This window comes from Lytechinus pictus, chromosome 15, assembly GCF_037042905.1.
Source record: "Lytechinus pictus isolate F3 Inbred chromosome 15, Lp3.0, whole genome shotgun sequence".
NCBI classification, from domain to species: domain Eukaryota; kingdom Metazoa; phylum Echinodermata; class Echinoidea; order Temnopleuroida; family Toxopneustidae; genus Lytechinus; species Lytechinus pictus.
Genome location: NC_087259.1, coordinates 17,400,603 through 17,425,957, shown reverse-complemented (window position 1 = coordinate 17,425,957; position 25,355 = coordinate 17,400,603). Strand labels below are relative to the sequence as shown.

Genomic DNA, 25,355 nt, shown 5'->3' with positions numbered 1-25,355 from the left:
ATACAAGCATTGTTTCGAGGGAACATAACTTTTTTACTTCTTGACCATTTTTTGTGATTAAGATATCAAATAAAAGAGCTGATATTGAACTTTTTAGGCATGTGATTTTCTTATTGAAATTCAGATACCCCCCGCCAAATGAGTTTTTGGTATCCTTCAAATTGTTTTTGCTCACTCATGCGTGAATGGGGAATAATCTAAGTAATATCAGATGAAAGAGGAGATTCTAAGCTTTACATTGGTAGATCATTGTGTCTATTGTATTTGTGATTAAATTATGATAAATCATCGCTTAATCTCGGTTTCGTTTTTTCTGGGACGCACTGTATATTGTTATTTCATTGTATTCTGACCCCCCCCACCCACCCTCTCTCTCTTATTGCAATGAGCCTCAAGGTCAGCACTCCTAACAATGGTTTGTCAAACTAGTTTTGTGTGGCTTCTTAGGGGCTATTTATAAAGTATACATGCACATATTGTATGCATATATTGTGTGTTCTGCACCCATCTGTTGGCATGTAGTTTATGGCTGTTTTATTGCACGACATTTAACAATAATGTATATGGTACATTATCCCCGCAGGCAGGGGTCGCAGTAGGTGCCAACAGATGGCACACATGAGAATACGCAGCTCAGAAATCCAAATTTGTGACTTAGGCCTAGATGTAGGAATGTTAGTACAATGTTTATGGATGTATGATGTTCTGCTGCAAAATGAGATTTTATTTTATATATATCTATGTATATATATACATGAGCTCCTTTATTTTCTGAAGCACATAGAGACAATCATGTGCTATATAAAATCTGAAATCTGACTATTATTTTTAGTATTATATATATATCTATACATGTATATAATAATATAGGGTATTTATATTGCGCACATATCCATCTTGTTAGGTGCTCAAGGCGCTCCTATATTACCCGGCTAAGCTAATATATAAATATATATTTATATATATATATAAATATATATATATAAATATATATATATATAAATGAAGGATATCCATATTTTCAATCACTGTGTTCCATATTATGAATTCTAGCATGATTGAAATCATATTTCGAAATCTGTATTAAAACTTTGGAAAGCCCAACATGTTTCAATGTGTATGTACACTGTATTTTTGTTTTCTCTCCTACATACATGCTTGAAAAAGTTTTATAAAGGGTTCAAGCATGGAACTACTAGTCATGCTAGTAGCTCCATGGTTTAAAAGTATAATAATACTATCTATTGTAGTTATTATTCGTATATCCCCAAGGAGTGTTTGTAGTTTGAGCCCCGAGTGGTCTTGTTTTTAATAGAGATTTGCGTCCCATTTGGCTTCCCATACATTTAGTTCACCTACATGTACATGGATTTTTACCGAATTAACCCAGAGTTAAGAACACAGGCCGAGTAGGGATCTATTAATTGGTACTTGCTCGTGATTTGTGAAATCATTGGCCTGTATTAATTCTGAACTTCCAATTTCATTCAATCTGTCCGTGGTTTAACTATGGAAAGCCACGTGTGACACATCTCAAAAAGTAGACACTCAATGACGTACCACCACATTCAGCACTAAAAAAAATCATGACTGACCGGAGATAAAACTGAATTAATTAATTTCTTCATTGAAATGCTACATGTAGGAAACAACAGTTAACAGCTTTCCATAATCTCAGTGTAGAATTAGATGATGGTCTCAGTTAAGCCAGACTTGAGAATATGGATGATAAAAAGTTAATATCTTCAGCTGTAAGGAATGGATGCTGCAAGTAATGCATAGAATAGTGCTGTATTTGAATTTCAACTCCATAGTTTATGCATTTTTGTAATTATTTAAGCAAATATACTTAAACCAGTAAAAGTGTGGGTATAAATATAATGAATTATCTAGAATGTTTCAAATTTAGCAGAAAGCTACAAGGGGCGCGTCATGGTCTAGTGTTTCTGACTCTCGCCTTACAAACAGAGGGTCGTGGGTTCGAATCCTAGCCATGGCGTGTTTTCCTTCAAGAAATGTATCCACACTCCGCTGCACTTGCCCCAGGTGAGGTACATGGGTACCGGCAGGAAGTAATTCCTCAAAAATCTATGCGCACCAGAATCGGTAGACTAGCTTAGCCGGGGTAATATAGGAGCGCCTTGAGCATCTAGCGTATAATATGAGTATCTAGCGTATAATATGAGTGATGAAAATGAAAATAATGATGTCAATGATAATAATAGTAATAAGAATGATAATATATGATATAAATGATGATAATAATAACAATAATAATTCAATTAATAATTCAGATGCAATTAATTGAACAAATAGGTTGTAATGTACATGTAGTAGCTGCAGGGGTGTGAGAGTTCAGATTTTTATCTGATTTCAGATTTTTTTCGTTTTGATTTTCAGCTTAATTTCAGCTTATTTTTGGCTTTCCTCTGTACAAAAAGTATGGGAGCTCTTTCTATTTCAGACTTTTTCTACAAGTTTCAGCTTTTTTCAGATCTTTTTATTTGTGACCACTCACACCCCTGAGTAGCTGTGAAGGATGGTGGGGTGTTGGGGGGATAGGAGACAGAGAGAGAGAGAATTAAGAGGGTACATATTCACAGTTCTGCCTTTGGTGTTCATTCAAAACTAAAGAGATCATGCACAGGTCTGTACAATGTCGTGTATATGTTCTCCAGTATTCGGTTGCACTTCGCAATAGGTACATTTATTCCGAAACTATGCTCATCATTCTATTTTTATGAAATATCTACATCGTGTGATCTAGATGGAATTGCCTACTCTATCCTTTGACACTGTCATGTAACGTATATGTCAATGGTATATTATGCACATGGCGAAGGTGGGCACTTCCATTGATGAGTGGATACCATGTGTGAACATGGGGTTTCGAAAAGCACCCGGCCTAAACAAGTATTTTCCATGTTCTGAAAATGCACCCCTTAACAAGTATTGGCGTGTGAAACCCTACCCTTAACAAGTATTGGAAACATAACCCTTGACTTACTTTGACCCCCTAACAAGTACAGCGACAGCCCCCGCATTAGCAGCAATCCTTTTTCCAGTATGTGTATGCACATTTGAGTTACAATTACATCAGGGAAGCAAACAAACGACTAAAATGAGTAAGTTTCCTGGGATCGCCCCATCTCCCACAGGACCCTATTAAAGCATGTTTGTGCAAAAAGTACATCCTTTATAACGTATTTTAGTCTTTTTATACTCTCGCAAATTGGACCGTAAACACATAGCTTTCCTAGCGAAATACATACCATTTTTTTCCCCATTATTTTATAGCGTTTTTGACACCCTTATTACGTTACGTACGTAACGTGCCCTATCTTGAAAAAAAGATAATTTTTACGTGTTTCTTTGGCCACACAGTGGCATCCACTCGTCAATGGAAGTGCCCCCCCCCCCCCACCGAACATTAGGCATGCCATAATAGTACTCTGATTTGAATAAACATCTGAAAGATATTGTAAAGTTTTGAATAATTGTACAGAGAAAATGTTTGAGAAATATAAGAAAATTCTATAAAATTATTTTATTAACTATTAAAATGGAAATGAGAGATATCATGAAGTTCATGAAATGTTCTTGCAAATGAAAGAAGACATGGGTAATATGATTTATAAAAAGTGAAATAACTATGAATTAATTGAATAGCAAGGAGCAAAAGGCATGTTTTGAGTTATGGAACCGGTGTAAATTAATCTGTGAAAGAAACCTAACCTCATTTTGTTCTTCAACAACAAAGACCTCAGATTTTGTAATTTGGTACACTGAATTTATTTATTTTAGCCTGCTCTAGGTGTATTGTTGCCATTTAACTGTTTCGAGTCATAGGTAGTGGTGAATGCATGAACGGTTTAAGGAACATCTATATCAGAGTAGAGTGGTCCATTTCGGAGAGTGTTGTCTCACGACTAATGGGACCGTCAGGCTTAGAGTTAGACTTTTTAGCCTGTGTATACCAACATATGGCAAGCTATATTACCATTATAGGCCTGAACCTATTTCTTGATCAAGATTTGATCATTCTGTATATCACAGGGGCCGCGGAACGGTTTTCAAAGTGGGGGGGCTGAGCCAAAAGTGGGGGGCTGACCATGCAAAAAATCACAATCATATGGTAATTTTTACGTTTTTGTACACGGTTTTTGAAAAAAGTGGGGGGGCTGAAGCCCCCCCGCTTCTGTGGCCCCTGTATCAGGAAATAAAATTCTTGATGTCAAAGATTAAATTTGTTGGTATACTGAAGAAATCACTCTGTGTTAAGAGAATGATGTTTGTCATATATGTAAAGCAGCCCCAGGCAGTCAAAGATATTGGTGTACACATGCGTGACCAAAAAACGCGTTTAAAGGGGTGTTTTTTTCATTTTTGGACGCGGTCCGCGCGTGGACTCGTTACGGGTATCAAAAACACAAATTTTTCAAGAAAAAGGGTGATTTTGAAAGACTGGTCAATGGTCATTCGTGGGGTCAAACGTATTTAGGGTATGTTTTTTTTCCCCAAAGCTTTTTTTTAAAGACTAGCCAAACGTGTTTAGGGTATTTTTTTTCCCAAGCTTTTTCCCCCGAGGTCATATTTTGGCGACAACTTGTTTAGGGGCCAAAATGTGTAAATAAAGCCTGCGAAAAACTTGTTTAGGGTTTTTTTTTTGCACATGCACAGAGAAAAACTCGTTTAGGGGGTGTTTGGAAATGCCTTGGTCATGTGTGTGTACAGCAATACATTTGACTCCCCCCCCCCCTCCCGGGAAAGCAGCATATGTTAGCTAGGTTCTCCTGGTTTTTTTTTTTTAATCAATAAATATGATTAAAATGATAATGTTTGTCATGTAAAGCAGCATATGCTAGCTAGGAGGTTCTGCTGGGGGTGTTTCATGATTAAAGCGACCTTACAAACAACCGGTGAAATCAACACCGATGAAAATCTGGTGTGTATAATTTACCACAAGAAAGGATCACCAGGCATCATAAAGTTGCTCACAACTTACAAACAGCTTTATGAAATGCCCACCAGGTGTGACATTCCCTTTGGTCCTTTTATTTTTTTTCATTGTGTCTCAAGTTCAGCTTGTAGCTCGTCCCATCTGCTTCATGTACAGAGCAAACTCTAATGAAAGAGCCAGTACTGCCCTCATCATGTTTTGAATTGGTAATTAATTGTGACATCTGCTCAACCTTTTGATCTGTATCACCATGGATCCATGGCATCACACAACACCTTTGGTTCAAAGTGCAACAATGCACAAACCATTATGTACTTGTTTACTGTAATCTGTATCACAGATGGGAGTCTCCCAAGAAACAATGCTAAGGGTGGACCGACTTGCATTGGTGGAAGAGAGGAGGTATGCAGCCGGGGGGGGGGGGGGGGGGGGGGGGCTATTCTAATTATAACATGATACCTATGTGCTGAACCAAAGTTGAAAATAGAGGGCTCTGGAACTATGAAATATTGGTCTTTATAATGGGGGTCTCCGGAACGGCCCTTGCCAATCAATAATTGCTAAAAATGCATTGCTCTAGAACAAATTGACCACATAAAAAATGGGGGTGTCTGGAAGTCGTACGACTCCTCTTCGATCAAGCTCGCCGTCCCGACCGGCTGAGCAGTTCATGATGGGCGCGCACTGGAACGAGAAACCACAAAATTGAGGGACTCCGGAACGGGGGTTAATTTAGGAATTTCTATGACTTTCTAAATTGGTGATGCCCTGGAACGGAAATTTAGGCTGAAAATGGGGGTCTCGAATGCGGCATGTACGTATCATACATCTATGCTATGTAGCCCCCCCCCCCCCCCCCCCCCCCCCCCCGGTATGGAGTAGGCTACATTCAGTAGAGTGGGCTTTTGGCACAACACTTTAAAAATTTGTGATGCACCATAGTTGGGATCAGTTCAATACTATCCGATCTTGAGATTTTAGACACCGTTCTCACTACCTTCCTAAAACTAGTTTAACGTGTAGTGAGAACGGTCGAAGCGAACTTCCAAACCGGTTCAGGAAACCACCTCGCGATGTAGTTTTCAAGATTGCTTTTCCTTGTTAAACTGGTTTTAGCGTGAGGACACAACCGCACATTTTGAGCGCGCTACTCGACAGGTGTAGAATCCCTGCGCTGCGGTTTTCAATTTTACGCGAAACGTGTCGCCCCACTGAAACTGTTTCCATAGCAACAAGATCGCTTTACCTAGAGTGATTTTGAAATCATCAAGTGGGAACGCTAGCAAACTGGTTTCGTGAATCGGTTCCCAGTAAACTAGTTTTAGAAAGCGTAATGAGAACGGCCTCATAGATTTGTGTTGAAGAGAAAGAAGTTGAGATTTCTTGCACGGATTACGCCTAGAAAAGTCAGTGGGTATAAAGTGTCTAAAAATGATTGAGTGTTTAAGAGACATGTAGGTTGCTATAAAATTAGTTTTAAACAAATGAACAAAGAAAGCAGTATTTCTTATTTCTACATCAAGATTGAGAAGAATCTAAAGCCCAGACCACACTACACGATTAGTTGCGAACCCATTTTCAAGGTAATTTGATAGCTTTTGATATATATTTCAACCAATAAATCAAAGTTCTGGTTAGTGGCTTGAATACCCGTCCCTTCCCCTAGATATTTTTTTCCTATGGAGTTATAATCAAGTTTTCAAACTCACTTCAATGTAATGTTTTAATGGTATGTATATCCCTAGCTGCTTCAGAGTATGTGTGTGAAATCACTGCTGCAAATTATGGAGAATTTATGATGGGTATAATTGTGGACGAATGATTTTTGTTAAAGTGAGATGCTGCACCTATTAGAAAGCTCATTTTGGGGGTTTAATATCTAATATTCAGATTTTTTTTGTTTTTGTGATTATATGTACAGGAAATATTGTAATATGGTGATGGTTTTGTTCACATGTTATATGTATGTATTGCAGAGAATGTTACATATTAAATATTCTATATTTCAAGTACAAAATTTCTTATTGGTTATTTTTGCTTTCTTCATGTTTTATTTCATTTTAATGATTTTTTGCATTTAAAAGTTTGACATTTTGTGAATAAGTGTCTTTTGGTCTAGTTAAATTGAATGTGATGTACAGTTTATAACCCATAAGCCTGAATTTACGATGGTGGGCTTTAATCTGTAGGTTGAAATCATAGTTTATGCAGATTTCTTGCAAGGATTACGCCTATAAAAGTCAGTGGGTATAGAGTGTCCAAAAAATGAGTGACAATTTTTAACATACATGTAGGTTGCTATTAAATTATTCTTAAACAAATGAACAAAGGAAGCAGTATTTCCAATGTGCAAGGTAATTGTGATAGCATTTGATATGAATATTCCAACCAATAAATCAAAGTTTGGTTTGTGGCTTGACAGCCTTGAATACTTAATTGAAATTCCAGTCTTTTTTTAGCCTCCTCTGAAAAAAATGATAGCATATCAAATTCCCAAATCCTAATGATATCATCGGCTGTGACTTGAATTTATTTTTTGGCTTTCCTCTGACCACAAGGCTTGCAGCAAAGCAGAGTGCTGATTTTAGTATTCCTAACTTCATGCCGACTTCAAATAACATGAAATATTTCTTGGAACTTTAATATTTGATGCAAGATTTGATTTGTTCAAAATTACATTACAGTCAGATCATGACGTGTGCGGTGGGTTTTAAAGTTAAAGAAAAGAAACATGAATACCCATAATGATAAATGCCCTTTTTGCTCTCTGAAATGAGATTGGACTAATTAGACAAGACAAATAAAAATACATTCCAGTTTTATATCCATTGTTTAATTCAGTTTAAATTGCATTCTATGATCTCTTCTTAAAAACACAATAGATTTCACCTGAAGTGAAAGGTTGTTTATAACAACAAGAACTAACATAATTAGAGTTGCTTCCATCTGCAAAAGGAAGCAAGGGGCAAAAGTGCCATTTCCTTTAAAAGGGCAAAATGTATCACCATTATTTACCTGACACCAATGTAAGGCGAATGGTATAATTTTAAGTGTATCCCTTAAAGGACATACGATCCAGCAGTCGTAATTCATAGCCCACCTCAAGTCCTCAACCACTCATATCTGGCCAGATTAATTACCCACAATGCAATATTCTGAGCAGTGTACTGTAGTCTTGTAAAATAGACCCCATTCGAATGGTAGGTAACACACTAATTCACTACTCAAGACATTCATACTGCAGGAATTATGTTACCAAGTAGCAATAGAGGCCCCTCTCGTATCAAAAACCATTTTAGTTTCTCCACACATATTGTAATTATAGGATAATTTATCCAAAGAATGTTCAAGGAATGTTTTAAGACCAGTCATTGATAACACAATGGCAGACAACAAAGTGGTGGAAAATTCGCTCTCACTTTTTATGGGGTATTCTGGCTGCACAATTCGACTAGAATATTGTCATACCTATCCCATTAAGGCCACTCGAGGGAATTAAAAAAACAGCGGCCACTGTAGACGGGTGACCTTTATAGTCAGGCTCTGTAACGCACATTCCTTTCAAAGGGTAGACAATTTTGGTGGTCACTATAGACAGGTGGCCGCTTAGATCGGTTTGACTCTAATGTGGGAAAGTTTGAACTTAAATAGTGCTGAATCCAATTGCTTAATTGTCTCATGATATTGTCAGCCATGAAAATGTTTTTTAAAAAAACCGACATCCCCATCTTAATACCCCAATCCAATTCACCAGGTTCCAGGGATAAAAAAAATAGTAAAAACGTCATACGGTATGTCGACCTACATACTACATGTCCTCTCCAGATGTGATGTATTTGTAAGCTTTAGCTGTTAAAATGGCATCTGATCATTACTCGACAATAATTCATAGGATGATATATTTATAATGCTGTGGTTTATGGTAAGCTGACATTTCTGAATGTCAAGCCCACCCAAGCATTTTCATTTCGATGAAAATACAAACAAAAATCAAACAAGCATGCCGCAGAAGACTTCATTGAAATCAGGAGTAAAAAAAAAAAAAGCATGGTATGACATTTTACAATTTTGCAAAATATTGAAAAAATTGCAAAACAGTTGTATGCAAATGAGAGAAAATGAGATTATTAATTATGCCACTCGCTCACCATTTCTTGCTGGAATTATACAATATCATTTTTTTTTCAGTTATGACCATAAGGAAACCCTTCATCAAATCATAATAAATTTCAACAATGTCATTTTCCCATGTACAGGGATGAAACAAATTTTATTTTACACTATTGAGGAGAAAACTAAAATATTTTATAATTACATTTCTTTTGTTAGATTCCTAAACAGTGAGTGGTTGACATCATTGGTTCCCACATTTATATACTGACCAGGATGTGCAGATGACTGCTTTGTGAGATTGGGCAAAAATTTTCAAACACACAAGTCAAAGTAAATTTTAGGAAAAATGCAAAATTTCAAATGAAATTACTCATATTTGCATTTTGTTGCATATTATAGAGAGCATGGTGAGTTGATCAGTTATTTCAGTGACGCTAATTCAGGAATAGCAGAACCTGCATTTATGACCAGCAACCCCAATACCAAGGTTCTCTGTAAATAGCAAAAACAGTAATTTGGTCCTCAAAAAGCAAAAATTAAACGATAGCGTATCTGAAAGAGTAATTCTTCTTCTTCGTACTGTCAAAGTTTCAAGTTGTACAGTTGAAAAGATAACGAAAAACAGGACTTTCCTTGACACTAGAATTTGTGAAGTGCTTGGAAGTTTCACTGAGATTGCATAGTGTTCACATCTCATGCTTGAATGAACCCTGAACTTCAAATGTTTTCTCTTTATTTTTGGAAGTCCTTTTTCAAACTATTGGCCCGTATTCTGAAGTCAGGTTTAACTTAGACTCAGGTTTAAAGTTGTGGTTTAAGTATGGGAAGCCAAAAGTATTAATTTTTTTAATCAAGTTGTACGTTTCTTATGTTTACTGTGCTCTTTCCTGATTCATCGATGGTGAAGACAATAATCTATATATACTTCCTAGACAATTATGAATGATTTGAGAGCCAAATGAGCTGAAATATGATGTCTCTACCGTTAGTGATTTATGTAACAATTGGCTGTCCATACTTAAACCGCAACTTTAAACCTGAGTTTAAGTTAAACTCGACTTCAGAATACGGGCCAATGAAAACGACAATTATTTTATTGGCAACCTCTTGTTGGTTTCGGGGTGGCAGGTCACATTTTTTTCTTTTTCAAAATCGAATTCCATGAGTGACTGCAGGCAATTAGGATAATCAAGAAACTGCAAAAGTGGACTCTATACTAAGGAGACACTGTACATCTACAGGTTAAAGGACAAGTCCACCCCAACAAAAAGTTGATTTGAAAAAAAGGAGAAAAATCCAACGAGCAAAACACTGAAAATTTCATCAAAATCGGGTGTTTAAATAAGAAAGTTATGACATTTTAAAGTTTCGCTTAATTTCACCAAACAGTTATATGCACATTCTGGTCGGTATGCAAATTGGCAGACTGATGAGGTCACCCACTCACTATTTCTTTTGTATTTTATTATATGAAATATTCTAATTTTCTCCTTGTCAAGTGAAAAAAAGTTTTATTTCTCCCTGAACATCTGGAATTACCGGTCCCCAGAACACAATAGAGAAAGAAATAGTAAGCACATCAATGAAATACACCCAGCAACTTTCACAATTTTTCCCTCTTTCCTTCCAATGCCATTAGCAGACTTTTGCTTGGCTCTTTTGATACCAGCGCTGGTGAGGCATTTTCATTAACCACAAGGTCGTAAAAATGCAAGTTAATTTTTGAAAATGCATTCCGGTATGGAATGTCCTGAATTACATTGCCAAAATCATTTCAGTGGCGGATCCAGGCTGGGGAACTTGGGGTTGATCCCCCCCTCCATAACTTGAGAATCACCCACTAAACGTACATGTTCCATATAACTAAATCTTAAACTGTCATCTGGACTTTTTCTTTTAATTTGCTCTTCGTGCCCCCGTAGTTCCAAGTCCTGGATCCGCCGCTGCATAGAAATACAAGGCAAAAGCGATTTTGTGTCTCGCCCACTGATGAATATAACCAAAAATATCATGATTTGCGAGGGCACGCAACAGAATTGTATCGAAACTTCATTGTAAAATGACTGGGATGGAATAAGAGCCTTGCACGTAAACTTTAATGTTGACCTGAAAATGACCTTTGACCTTACCATGTGACCTCCAACTGCAGCATAACATGCAAGTTACGTAAGTACATCTACCATCCAAGTTTTGTTGAAAAGTGATCTACTTACGGTTGCGGAGTTAGGTGTCATAAGAGAGTCTTGCATGTATACTTTAACATTGAATTGAAAATTACCTTTGACCTAACCATGTGACCTCCGACTGCAGCATAACATGCAGGTCCCCCAAGTCGATCTACCATCCAAGTTTGGTTGAAAAGTGACTTAAGGTTGCGGAGTTACATGTAGGTGTCAGAAGAGTCTTGCATGTAAACTTTAACGTTGACCTGAAAATGACCTTTGACCTTAACATGTGACCTCCGACTGCAGCATAACATGCAGGTCCCCCAAGTCCATCTACATGTACCATCCAAGTTTGGTTGAAAAGTGACTTACGGTTGCGGAGTTAGGTGTCATAAGAGTCTTGCATGTAAACTTTAACGTTGACCTGAAAATGACCTTTGACCTTACCATGTGACCTCCGACTGCAGCATAACATGCAGGTCCCCGAAGTCCATCTACCATCCAAGTTTGGTTGAAAAGCGACTTACGGTTGTCGAGTTATGTGTCATTAGGTTTGTGACGGACGGACGACATTTGGATCCCAAAGTCTCGCCTTCACCTCTGGTGGGCGAGACAATAAAAACTACTCAACACACAAAATTCCTTGCCCTAAGCCAAGCGCACACTATGCAATCTGGTACGATGCAATTTGTTAATGAATTGTATTTTGCATTAAATATGAGAGTTCCAAGACAAAAATTTACTTTAATTGAAGTTTAGCATAATGTTAGTAGGAATGAAATAATAATTTTGCTTTGCAGCATTCCCTTTTGTCCGAGTAAAGTCCAAATCAGCTTGAAGTCGCAGCTGATGATGTCATTGCGATTTTAAATTGAATTTGCTTTTATCCCTACAGGGAGGTTCGAACTACACTGAATTTTGATATCAGTACTACCATTATTTTCATCTCTTAAAGATTTTATTGGGTGGAATGTTCATATCAACTGTTATTATGATTTCTATGAAAATCGGACTGCAACGAATCGCACAGTGTGCAGTGGGCTTTAGTGTTATACTTCACTCTATATATGTCTATCACAATCTAGTAAAGTATAGGTAACTCTTAACTCTGTTTGGAATATCAAGAACATATAAAAATGATTGAATTATTTATTGCTACATTTGGCATCAACAATTTAAGCATGGCTTTAGGCACGACTGGTGGCCCTTTCCCGCGCTAAATGGTATATCCCTATGTAGCTGACTTGGCCCCTTAGAACATGTTCCATCATTCGTAAATTTGTGGGTAACATTACAAACAGCTTTATGAAACATCACCCTGGCTCCATAACACAAAAGAAGCAATTCAGATTAAAGGTAAAAGAAAGTAGTTGCAGGGAACAATTATTTCATGTGAAAGTCTTTAAAATCAAAGTTAAATGCCACCATATTACTATAGATCTAGTTTGGTACATTAAAATGAACTCATCTATGTGAAATCATTAAATCTTAGCTGAAAACTGGTAATTCTGATGATCACTGACACAAGAAAGCACATGTGGGAAAGTGAATTAATATAGTTGGGCAAAATACCCAACATATTATGGAATTCTGTTCTTATTTTGCTTGTTTCTTGACTATTACACATTTTCTTCCAGAGCCATTTGGCACATTTTTTTTAATTCATATACATACAAACACTTGGGTGGACATTTTAATGGATTCTGTTCGAACTCCTTTTCTGGTATTTATCTAAAATCCTTGGTCATGAAATGTTGTGCGAGAGCGGAGAAAGATAGTTTCATCAGAACGATGAAAAATTGACAGAAATCAAACAATAAGAAAGTTGTGGCTGTTTTAAAATTGAGATCCCTCAGACTGTGCAAATTTCATATTGGCAACTTGGCAAGTAATATATGACAAATGGCAGGAACAACTTTCTCACAGGCCAAGTACTTAATTATCAGGGATTTGTGGTTTTCTCCTTGGTACCTATTTCCCTGGGACAGTAATCAAAACAAAGCATATTGTTTTTAATATGTTCTCATTCTTTTTCATCTGAACACAATTTTAAATTTGCTATGAAAGCAGGGGTGGTATTCTGGAATGGTGTCATAACTTTTGTCATTTCTCTCCAAGATGTGACACTGCTATGATTGTCACAAATCGGTATTCTGAATATTGTCTTTTCCCTGTCATATCTCTCTAAGTTCCCGGCCATCTTTTCAGCAGCAAACCAATTGAAATCATCGTTAGATCCCAGTGAGAGCCTTTTAGCCAATAGGAACGCCCCGTGGCAGGTAGGGCGTTTCCCCAATAAAGTTGCTGGCATCGCACAACTACTCATATATTGATGCGCTTAATTACAAAGAGAGACAGGGAGCTATGAAGGATTTAGAATAGAAATAGAAAAAGAAGGAAAACAGAGAAAAAGGGGAGGAATTAATATGTATTGCCTAACTAATTGTAGCATGAAAAAATCATTTTGGAAATTGTCATGGATGATGAGTGAAACTAATACCACAATCTAATCTAATTAATATCATTATATGCTTGACATTCAGTTGGCAGGGTATCGGGTTATTTGGTACATGAAGATATGACAAAATTTATGACTGCTACCCCCCTGTCATAACTTTGTCATATCTTTTGCTTGTATAAAAGGATTACACGCATATAAGGCAGTATATTTTTGGTGCGCGCTAAAGAGAAGAGAAAAAAATTATGACAATTTTTGTGACAAAAGTTATGACATCCACCAGAATATCGATTTTGTCATATCTCTGAGAAAAGATAAAATATGGAGAAAAGACAATGTTCAGAATACCTCCCCAGAATTCTATCTCTCTCAATGTACTGGTACAATGCCTCATCCTCTTTACAATAATAAACAATTTTGTATGAAATTATGAAAAAAACCCAAAAAACTATCATGTTACATCATAGTTTGTTTCTAATAATTGATGAATATCTTTTCTGTATGTGTTGTCTGCAGGCACATTCCCATCTGCATCCTTGGTGTTCACACTACCACCGTGCTTGACCAAAGCTTCAATGATCGAGAGGTGTTCACACGTACAGGCTGTAGAAGGGGAAGGGGAGAGAGAGACAGAGAGATCAGTAAACTGGATGTTAAAGCCTGTCTTTTGTTTTGATAAGTCTCCCAAAAGTGTATGTCATTAATACATTTCATCACTGTATATCATAATAATAATAGGCATTTATATAGCGCCATCTATCTAGAAACAATCTATTCCGAGGGGCATTGTTTATTATTACCCCAGCTTTAGCTTGAACTGCCTTTCAGCGCTCGTGCATGCAAGGAATTAATCCTCCCAGGTACCCATTCACCTCACCTGGGTCGAGTGCAGCACAGTGTGGATAAATTTCTTGCTGAATGAAAACACGCCATTGCTAGAATTCGAACCCATGACACTCTGTTTGAAAGGCGAGAGTCAGAAGCACTAGACCACGATGCACCCACTGAATATGAATGATACTCAAGTATAGTTACATGTATAATGGCCCTTTACCAAAGCTTTAGACAAGCTTTCACAAAGGTGATCTATAATTAATCACAAGGTATGAAAATAAATGAGGGTACTGAGGACCAAGGGCGACAAAAAGGAAAACTGTTTCAAAATAAAAAGAGACACTTATGAAGTAAAAGAAGCATTTATTCAAAGGAGCTTCATTGGTTGAGTAGTTTCAACCCTTGACCTTCCTCATTGTGCTTCACTCATACAAGATGAGGTAATGAGAACCTGACAGGATTGATGCTATGGAAGGCATGTATATAGTGAAAGGCTGTGGTAATTAGCCTAAAAGGTCATTTAAGATAAACCATCAAGGTGGTTTTCAAATTTAGTGACATAAGCATTTGTGATTTGATGATTATTAACACATTCCCTTTAAAATATTATTTTCATCACATCCACAATGAAAAGTAAAAAATGTGTTCATAATCATTGGTATTTGACAGCAACCCAAACAATCCTCAATGTGTCAAAAGTCAATGATACAACCAACGATTTTCTTAACTTTGTCACTGACATACTATTCTAGTTACTTGGTCTATACCATGCCTTTCTTTCTTAGAATGTGAATGCTTTGCCTGGATAGCTTACACAACATCTTCATTTGGAAGGGTTGATGCTCATCCTAATGAAAAATGGGAAAGGCCGTTTGAGAAAAGTTGATCATGAGCTCACTCTGAAATGGCTTATAATATGCAAGTCCTTTTTGAACTGAGTACAAAGGGACGTTATATCATAATGTGATACAGGCTACAAGAACTGCGGAATGTTATTTTTACATTACAGAATGGGTGAATTTATTTATGATAAAATGTGCGTACAAGGGAAAGGAGAGTATCCCATGTGTAAGGATGCTAGCCCTTCTGCTTAAACACAGGCAAACATAAGTTTTGAAATTGAAGGGTAAAAGCAGCAGTACTTTACCATAATGAAGTGGGGTTTGGCCATCTGGGTCTGGAGCATTAACGTTGACCTTTCGTTCAAGGAGTAAGGTCACGACCTCTAGGTGACCTCTGTCACATGCCCAATGAAGCAACGTCAGTCCGTCCTCGTCCACCTGGTTGATATTACTGTCCTCCCTAGACAGAAGAAGTCGCACTTGTTCCACCGCACCCTCTTTGCACCAGTCGAAAATGGATTTCTCTTGATCACTATGAAAAATACAAGATGCAATGCAGCATTTTGGTATTATTTGGTACTAAATACTCCACAAGTATATCATCTAATAATAATATAATGCGACCTGGCTTTAGCACGGTTACCCTGATCGGGCACTCAAGCATTAAAGGAATTCCTTCCTACCAGGAACCCATTTACTACACCTGGGGGGAGAGTGGCAAATGTAGATAAACTCCTTGCCAAAGGCCGTGAGTGCTGCGGTGGGAACCCCGGACCTTGTGGTTCAAAGTCTGGAGACCTATCCACTGAGCCACAACACGTCTGGGAAAGGAAGAGCACTTGACAAGAGATTAGAAATATAGATATGGAGATATATACAGTACACACATGAAAATAAATAAGGCCATCGCTCTCAAAATTCAAGTAATGGGACATATTATCAGACTGTAATACATTCCAGACTTCTTCACAGAAGGTTGAATCCTGGACCCTGAACACAGAAGCAATGCAACATTTACAAATTCATGGTTTGCAATAGACTTACTATCTGGCTTCATTTTTTTGTCTTTGTCTACTAAACCGTTAACACATATTTTCCAAAACGGGGAAAAACACAAATCTGAAAATACATTGATAAGAACCATGCAAGTGAATTGCCTCCTCCTCAGAAAATTGGTCTCTCAAGCTGCCAAGCTGGAGACTGTCTCTCAAATTGGATACAAAAATTCTTTCCAAAAGTAGCTCATATATTAAATATAATCTCTCATATGGAGACAGTCTCACATATCGGCTGTGATGGCAATCATGCCCATTATAATAGCCCTCTCATGATCAAATACTAACAATGCAGTCGTAAGTACTAATTATTCTGCCACCCCACCCCTCTCAAATTTTTTTCTTCTTCAAATTGATCATAATTCATTACATTTTACTAATAAACATGGGTCCTGTTTCATAAAGAAGTGTTATATTCACAAATGCACAATTTTTATATTTGCCATCAGCCAATCAAATTATTTATGTTGTATTGCAAATTTGTTGAAGCAACATGTTTTATGAAATGGGCCCCAGGTCGACTTAAACTCCATCCTTACCTCAACTCCACTTCTTCTTCAGCTAGCATAGTACTGACTCCGACTCCTAACCCTTTGGAAACGGACTTGTGGCCTTTGACCTTTGAGTTCCAGTCTGGGTCCACTTCATCCATGGCTTCGATGTATTCCATCATGGCCTGTTCTTTGCTCATATCCTTCAAGGCATTCCATGCATCCCTGGAAACGATCAATATTATACGCAAAAGAGAAAGGGGAGGGGTGTCAGAAATTTTGATTCCTCATGCCTGGTCAAATAACACAATGATAAATGATGATGATGATAATAGCATTAGCAATAAACATTTCAATTTTGTATAAAAAATGCATCTAGGCATTATTGTAGGTCCCTTCCACGTTTTACAAAAGAGTGGAGAGCAAAGGGTTCCAAATTGTTTACAAAAATGCTAAATCAATATGTTTTCAAACTCTTTATTTCTTTTCATATGTTGTTATATTTCTAAAGATATTCTGGCAGATTATTCGAAGGAACAAGGCCTGCATGCATACAAAAATGATCTTTCCCCATATGACTTTGTGACTGTATGTGGGCCTGTACTAATTACTTTTTACTTGAATGAAGCCTTTTTTTCTAGTCGATACGATGAAGAGATTTGATGATGATGACGAGGATGACGATGATGATGGCAATGAATATGATGATGGTGATAATGATGTTGATGATGACGATGGCGATGAATATGATGATGATGATGTTGATGACAACGATGAACAGCATTATATAGCACCATTCATCTGCAAAAAATCTTTAACTCCCACTGTATATGTGTCACACATTATACACAGTTGCTGGAAACTTACTGATAAAAAGTGATATTGTTTATAATTCATACATTGAATATTTTATTATTAAAGGGAAAGTTCACAACGGTATCAAGTATGACTTACAAAAGGAGTTAACGAAAAGAAACATAAGAGAAGTTGATAGACACAAGAATCCATCTAAGAATAACAAAGTTTTAGATTTCAAGCACTAATGTGAGGTTACATCGATGCATTTTCTCAGAATATTAAAAATAATCTTGAACCATTTAAATTTTGAATTTCTAATACATGACATCACATTACATTGCATGTGAGACCACAAAAATGGCAAATCATCATTGTTCTTATTCATTAGAGAAAAACTTTAAACTTTATAAGAGAAAATTGAAAAAAAAGTTTATATAAGAATCTGAGAAAAAGAAAGCATGCAAAAATATACAATTAAAAAAACAAACAGATAAAATACTCATGAGAACTGCAAACTCATGTTGCAAGGAATAAGGCAGGCAAACTGAATTACTTAACCATGAAGGTTTCCTATTCAGACTAACAGCTCCCTCATGGGAGATCACTACACTATCATAAAATTACAAAAATAGTACTTCAAAGAATGTGGTTTGCTTTTAATGTAATGGTAAAGTTAAGGCCAGAAAAAAGCTCCCCCCCCCCTCTCACCATACATGTATACGCATAAAAATGAACGTTCTTTAAATATCAAAACTGGTAGATATCTCTCTGAGTATCATGTGCACTCAAAATTAGTTTTCATGATGCTTTTTAGGAACAATGGCTCCCTGGATAATCAGGACTAATGGCTGATCCACTACGTATATGATTGTAGCGATTATGAGAGGATTTAAGCATGGCCCTGGGAAGGGGGGGGGGGGGGTGCTGTGTGTATTATTCTCCATAGGCAGCACCCCCTGGAATTCTGGTAGGTGTGGCAATTATCTTTTTTTTTTGCTTGTCAAATTTACTTCAGCAGCCTTTTAAAAAATTGTTCCCAGGGCCATGAATTTAAAAGAGGAAGTCCCCCCCCCCTCGCCTGCCTCAACCCTCCATACACCAGCCTTATCATACACCTTTGAGTGAGTTCGCACTTACCATTTTTGTTTCCCTTGGAAATTGAACATGCCTGGCCTGCATATATTACATTTTCCAACTGTTGCCTGAAAACATTAGAAAGTGAAAAAAAAACCTGAACAAAAAACAACGAATTATTAGCAAAATATTGAGAAATAGGGCAACAATATTTTAATCTATTAAATCTATGTCCTGACAAAATATCTTCTCCAAAATGCATTGTTTTGTTATTTCATGTGATCAATTGAAGAGACAACTATTGAAATTAACAGGTTTTTTTTTTTACATTAATTGCCTTATATCATCAAACAATTTAAAATTAAAGCTACACATTTAGGGATGCTAACCTGTTATCAAATGAGTGTACAGCAATTGAGTTTAGTGCCCCCCCCCCAAAAAAAAAAAGAAGAAATGGCCCAACCTCCCCTACATCATTTTTTTCTTCAGTTTTTCACTTCCAAGGTTCGCAGCAACCGAAGACATAAATGTTGATGCTCGGTCAATTTTTTTTATACATTAATTGACTTATATAATCAAACAATTTAAAATTAAAGCTACACATTTAGGGATGCTAAAATGTTGAGTTGAGTGCCCCCCCACCCCTCATGGCCCAAACTCCCCTGTCCCCTACATCATGGGCGTCTGCGTAGAGGATTATCCTTTGTTCATGGGGGGATCTATTGTGTCCCCCCCCCCCCCAATACAAAAGATAATCCTCTGCTCTGACACCCATGCCCTACATGTTGGGAAAATAAACTGTTAACAACATTTACACTTTGATCCGTTGATAATCAAATAGAGTCTCGCCATTGTCTGACCCGAATTTTCTGAGAAATAGAATAGATCACCTGCTTAAACCTTGCGTAAAAGTACAACAGTTTTTCACTTCCAAGGTTCGCAGCAACCGAAGTCATGAATGTTGATGCTCGGTCGAAATCTTTCTGAAGAGCCGTCAATTCTTGCTCCACCATCGCATCCATCATCATTTCACTTTCATTATCAGAATCATCACCAGGAGTAACGTCTACACTGGCCCCTGTCTTGATGGTGAATGCCACTGCCCCTTCTTGATCCATCCTGCCTTCTGCCGGTAATAATTTCTTTCTCTTAACCAAGTGCTGGAGTCTCAATGGTCTTCCCAAGCCGAGCTGAGACGAGAGTGAGGAAAACTTTAGATTGATTTGTCAAGCTTGTTAAAATGTTACACCACTGACAATAATATTCATAATAAATTACCCAAGGTTAAGTGTCTGGTTAAATAAAAAAAAGGAAGAATTCTAAGTTGACATCTTACTTAGATCAATCATTCATCATACTGTTCACTCTACTTAGAGATTAATCTGCATAATTAGGTTGATCCTTACTTTTAGAGGCATACTCTAAATTTGCAGAACCAATGGTCGCTCAACTGACTCATCCCAGCATATCACTGTCATGGATAATCTCCGCCCTCTATAATAATATTCATAATAAACTACCCAAGATTAATTGTCTAGTCAAATTAACAAAACAAGAATTCTAAGTTTACATCTTACTTAGATCAATCATTCATTATACTGTTCAGTCTACACTAACTGAATGTTAGAGATTAACCTGCATAATTAGGTTAATCCTTGGTTTATAGAGGCATACTCTAATTTCACAGAACCAGTGGTCACTCAACTATCTCATCCCAGCATGTCACTGTCATGGATAATCTCTGCCCTCAATAATAATATTCATAATAAACTACCCAAGATTAAGTGTCTAGTCAAATTAAAAAAACAAGAATTCTAAGTTTACATCTTACTTAGATCAATCATTCATCATACTGTTCATTCTACACTAACTGAATGTTAGAGATTAACCTGCATAATTAGGTTAATCCTTGGTATTAGAGGCATACTCTAAATTCACAGAACCAGTGGTCACTCAACTAACTCATCCCAGCATATCACTGTCATGGATAATCTCCACCCTATATAATAATATTCATAATAAATTACCCAAGAATTCTAAGTTGACATCTAACTTAGATTAATGATCCATCATACTGTTCACTCTACACTTACTGAATGTTCGCTCAACGAACTCAACCCAGCATAACATTGTCAATCATGGATAATCTCCACCGCCGCCTCCCTCCTCACCACACAATACCCCCCCCTGCTGGGCTGCAGGGGGTGAGGGATTATCTACCATCTATCCATTAGCAGGGTGCTACATAAGCACTTGCCCGATTGCCCGGGGCAAGTAAAAGTTAGAGTCGGGCAAGTGTTTTGAAGTAAAGACCAAAACTACTTGCCGGAATTGGGCAAGCAAAATTATCACCGTAGAATGACCAAAATTAGGGTCGATATGATATACTGACCCTAATTTTGGTCATGGTAGGCGAGATAAAATCACTTTGGAAGAAGAAATGCAATAACAAAGATCAGTTCATGTCAAAAGAGAGAAAAAGGTAAATGGTTTATAAAACCGCAAAACTTTCTTTTGGAGAGGTAAAACTTTTTTTTCAATGATTTTTTCGGGCAAGTGAAATAGATTTTTGGGCAAGTATATTCCAACTATTTAAAAATTTACTTGCCTGACCGGGCAAATGCTTCTAAAAAGTTATGTAGCACCCTGCCATTAGGCATTATAGTGTGATATACTGGTATGAGTTAGGTGAAGTGGCCATTTTATGTTTGCAAAAAGTTTTTACACCAAAAGTTAAGGTTAGTTTAGACTAAAAAATCTGCTGTTTTGGAGGGTTTTTTAAAAACATGTTCTGATTTTTCTCAGTCCTCCTACACAGAAGACTCCCATAGTACTCGTAATGGTGGTGGTTCACGAGACGCTTAACTACAGTGTCTATGGGTATAACAAAGTTAAAATGGCATTTTAAAAATTTGCATTATTCCAGTGAAACATTTCTAGGCATGTCTTCATGAATATCCAATGCGCAAACTGATGATGTCATATCCCCACTTGATCTTTTGTATCTTACTTTATGAAATAAGTTTATGTTCAATTTTTTCCTTCAAGAACCAAAAATATTTCAACAACTGATTAAGTGCATTAAAAATTCATTGCTGCAACTTATTTCATTACAAGGGAGATATATCATTCACACATGTATGAAACAATGAAACAATTGATTTCATATACTAACATAAGAAAAAGGAAAGTGGGGATGTGACATAAATAATCAGTTCATCTAATGAATATTCATAATGAGGTACATATAACTGACATATTGCTAAACTTTAAAATTCAATAACTTTGCTATTTGTTATAAGATTTTTATAATATCTTCAGCATTTTGCTCTGTGAATTTTACTCTATTTATATTTTCAGCTCGGAGCATCCCTCTAATGGGAGAAAAAAAGTGCCAGAAAACTTTTTTATGAATACAATGAGCTTACTAGTTTCTCAAAATATGTGATGTAAAATCCACAATTTTGGTTCCAAAGAGCCATTGTCAGGTTCGTCAATTATTCATTGTCATGTTTTTATTGCAGCTTGAGCAAATTATGCACCAGCCAGTCACATTTATGTTACCAGACCATGGCATGATCTAGACTATATCTACCACCACCACGGGGGTGCGTATGGGATAGTTAGGTCAATGGTAAGGAGGGAGGGGTGCCGCGAATCCAGACGACGTCTCAGCAGAGATATCCTAACCCAAATAGACTGATTTTTCAGCCTAGGATTAGACTTATTCCCTTAAGTTAACTTAGTCTACTCTCTACTTGGATGGCGGTAGAAATTAAAGCCAATAGGGCTAACATCAAACCTTGGCTTAATTAGACCTGACACAGATAGGCCTAGTAATAAGTATACCCAGTTGTTGTGTGTCCGGATGATCAATTTTAGAAAGTCAATTTGGAAAATTTTACAAGCGAATTTTCATCAATTTTTAGTACAAATGTTAGTAAATATTATAGAGAACAAAATAGAAGATGATTACAAGTATTGAATTCATATTTTTAGTGCAATCCAAAGACAAAAAAGAAGGCTTCAAAAATATAGTGTCCGGACACCCGACCCCCCATCCTAATGGTAATGTAATGTTAGTAAAAAAAAAAAAAAGTACACATGCCCTTTCAACAATGGACTTAATAATAATAACAGGTACATTCATATCTTGAGACTTTACTTAGCAGCATCAACATTAAGATAATTAATTTTATACAGAATAGTTTCAATAAACATTGTGTGATATGAATCTGATGTGCGAACATGGTGAATGATCTAAAGTAAGATGTAAAAAACTAAGCTAACGTTAAAGTTAGATTTTTTTTTTATTGAGCCTTTAAGTGAAACGTAGTTAACTGTTGTACCCAGTTGTTGTGTCCGGACGATCAATTTTAGAAAGTCATTTTTGAAAAAATTACAAGTGAAGTTTCATCAATTTTTAGTACAAAATGTTAGAAAATATTATAGAGAACAAAATAGAAGATGATTACAACTATTGAATTCATATTTTTAGTGTAATCATAAGACAAAAAAGAAGGCTTCAAAAATATAAAGTGTCCGGACACCCGACCCCCCATCCTACTGTTAGACTAGAGGACAATCTAACTCTAACAATAACTAACTGTTAGTGTTACTGTTAGACCAGGGGCCCGTTTCATAAAACTTTAAGGACTTGCAACTGTTATGATGGCTGCTGAGCCATATTAGTTGCAATAATGGCAAAGTCACAACAGTTAATTGCAAGTACTTTATCAAGTTTATGAAACGGGTCCCTGCCTTGGCTTGGTCCACTTGAAGTTGAACTAGTTTGCAATCAATTTCATGCACATTCATTCACCTGGCTTCAGCCAGTTTCACTCAGCTCAGCCTCTCACTCAGTCTCAGTCTCAGTTAGACATGCAGTGCAGTTACTTCTGCTCCGGGCTTAATTCTGCTTAGGTTTCAAAGTCTAGTCAGATGCAGGCTAGGCACACATACATCAAGCCAGCTCCAGTCCGTCCAGACTCATTCAACTGTGACACCAGGCCAGGGCCAGGGTGCTGAGCTGTTGGGACTAAGTTGACAGATATCAATCTTCAATCTGCTTGTCGTATACTCGTGTGTGGACGTGGGTGTGTCTGTCGATTTCGTTCATGCATATATATCCATGCATGCCGCGCTGGCCAAATTGGATGCGTTTATGTTTTGTTTTTGCAAATATTGGGGTTAAACGTCAAAGGTCTTGTTTTCTTCGCTGCATGCTGCGCGTGCAGCTGCAGCATGTGTGCATCGACATGATATCTGCCGCGCCACATACGGCGCAGCGAAAATACATCAGCTGCTCGCCGCGTAGACGAGTAAGCGCTACAAAATTCAATATTTCAGGTCAGTGTTTCATCAGAATAAGTGAATGATCACTCTTATGTCTGTACTGCTTTCTAAAGGCCCTCCTCAGAATGGAATAAGTGAACACGACGTGGACTTTTCATCAACAAGTCGGGCCTGTCTCAACATCTGATCATATCCTCCTACTCCTGCGGCCCCCGACAGACACGGCTCGGCCTTGCGTACGCTTGGCCTTGCTTTGGGCTCGGGCTGTACCCCGGGGACGTACGGGATCGGTGCATTCATTCCGCCGGGTCAAGTCTTCGATAGTTCGACAACAACGACTGGATTCTGTTCTTAAGATTCATAGAGTCATACTCTGGAGCTTCATATCCTGCTGGTAATAAATTAAAAAACATTAGTTTTTTTTTACTTTTTTTTAAATAGGCTAGCCGCTAGCTTCTAAAATAAATAGTATGGCAGTGTATCCTATTGCCGGACACCTTTATTCAGTCCTTTAAAAATGACAACTAGAGGAAATACAATCAAGAAAAATTCACACTAGCTATTCCAAATATTATGAAAATTATGAATATGGTAAAATTATTTTATATTTACCAACCATTTTCTTTGCATCGCACTTGCCGCATACCCCTCCACGAAAAACAGTTATTTTCGTGCGTGACAAATTACATCATGATTCCGGACGCGCGCCGGACGGGTAAAGATATTCTTGATTATAATGATGTAAGAACAAATTTGTGTGATTTTTTCTTCTTATATCATATCATGAGTAAATTCTAAGTTTTTGTTTGCTGTTTTTATATCGATTCTGAGCAGATGTTGGTAATAAATTCGTGTTTGATAACTTATTTTATTTTTTCTTGTTAGCTGCATGTTTCATGGAACTTTCCAATATTATGCCCCATATTATGCTCGTTCGTATCGTGACGTTCATCAAGTTCTATTGATGCGCTGCCGATCGTCGACGGCTCTATACTCACGGTAAACCTCGCGCACGGTTACCTTGAGAACTAGCCGTCGACGATCACCCACAATACACCACACCTCATCATTCGATCGAAGGAGCGGAAGAGATTGAAATTCGGCAGATCAGACCCATATTTCCGTTAGAAAACATATCAATTGTTGATGCAAAACTATGTTATTTGATATTTTAAGCATTTTCTGTAATTTTAGAGATAAATAAGGTAAAGGTTGGATTTTTTCGCCTTGTTTTTGCAATCCTGTTCTATGTATTGCTCTGTGAAATTGA

The 25,355-nt window shown here is 37.1% G+C and overlaps 1 protein-coding gene across 1 annotated transcript; it reads right to left on the bottom strand.

The window, feature by feature from the left end:
- Positions 1–9,224: 9,224 nt before the first annotated feature.
- Positions 9,225–24,356, bottom strand: LOC135156909 (acyl-CoA-binding domain-containing protein 6-like). The gene is made up of 7 exons (XM_064110773.1): positions 23,613–24,356; positions 19,681–19,980; positions 18,854–18,918; positions 16,967–17,143; positions 15,678–15,904; positions 11,949–14,299; positions 9,225–11,410 (listed from the first exon to the last, which is right to left on the bottom strand). The coding sequence occupies exons 2-6, from the start codon at positions 19,906–19,908 to the stop codon at positions 14,148–14,150; spliced, it is 849 nt and encodes a 282-aa protein (XP_063966843.1). The 5' UTR covers positions 19,909–19,980; positions 23,613–24,356; the 3' UTR covers positions 9,225–11,410; positions 11,949–14,147.
- Between the last annotated feature and the right edge of the window lie 999 nt (positions 24,357–25,355).

Excerpts from the sequence above, each read along its gene's own strand:
- LOC135156909 (XM_064110773.1), bottom strand. The coding sequence starts at position 19,908 with ATGGATCAAGAAGGGGCAGTGGCATTCACCATCAAGACAGGGGCCAGT. Across the intron at positions 17,144-18,853 it reads TTCCAAGGGAAACAAAAATG|GGATGCATGGAATGCCTTGA; the intron begins GTAAGTGCGAAC and ends GATCGTTTCCAG. Across the intron at positions 14,300-15,677 it reads CCAAACCCCACTTCATTATG|CCTGTACGTGTGAACACCTC; the intron begins GTAAAGTACTGC and ends CCCCTTCTACAG.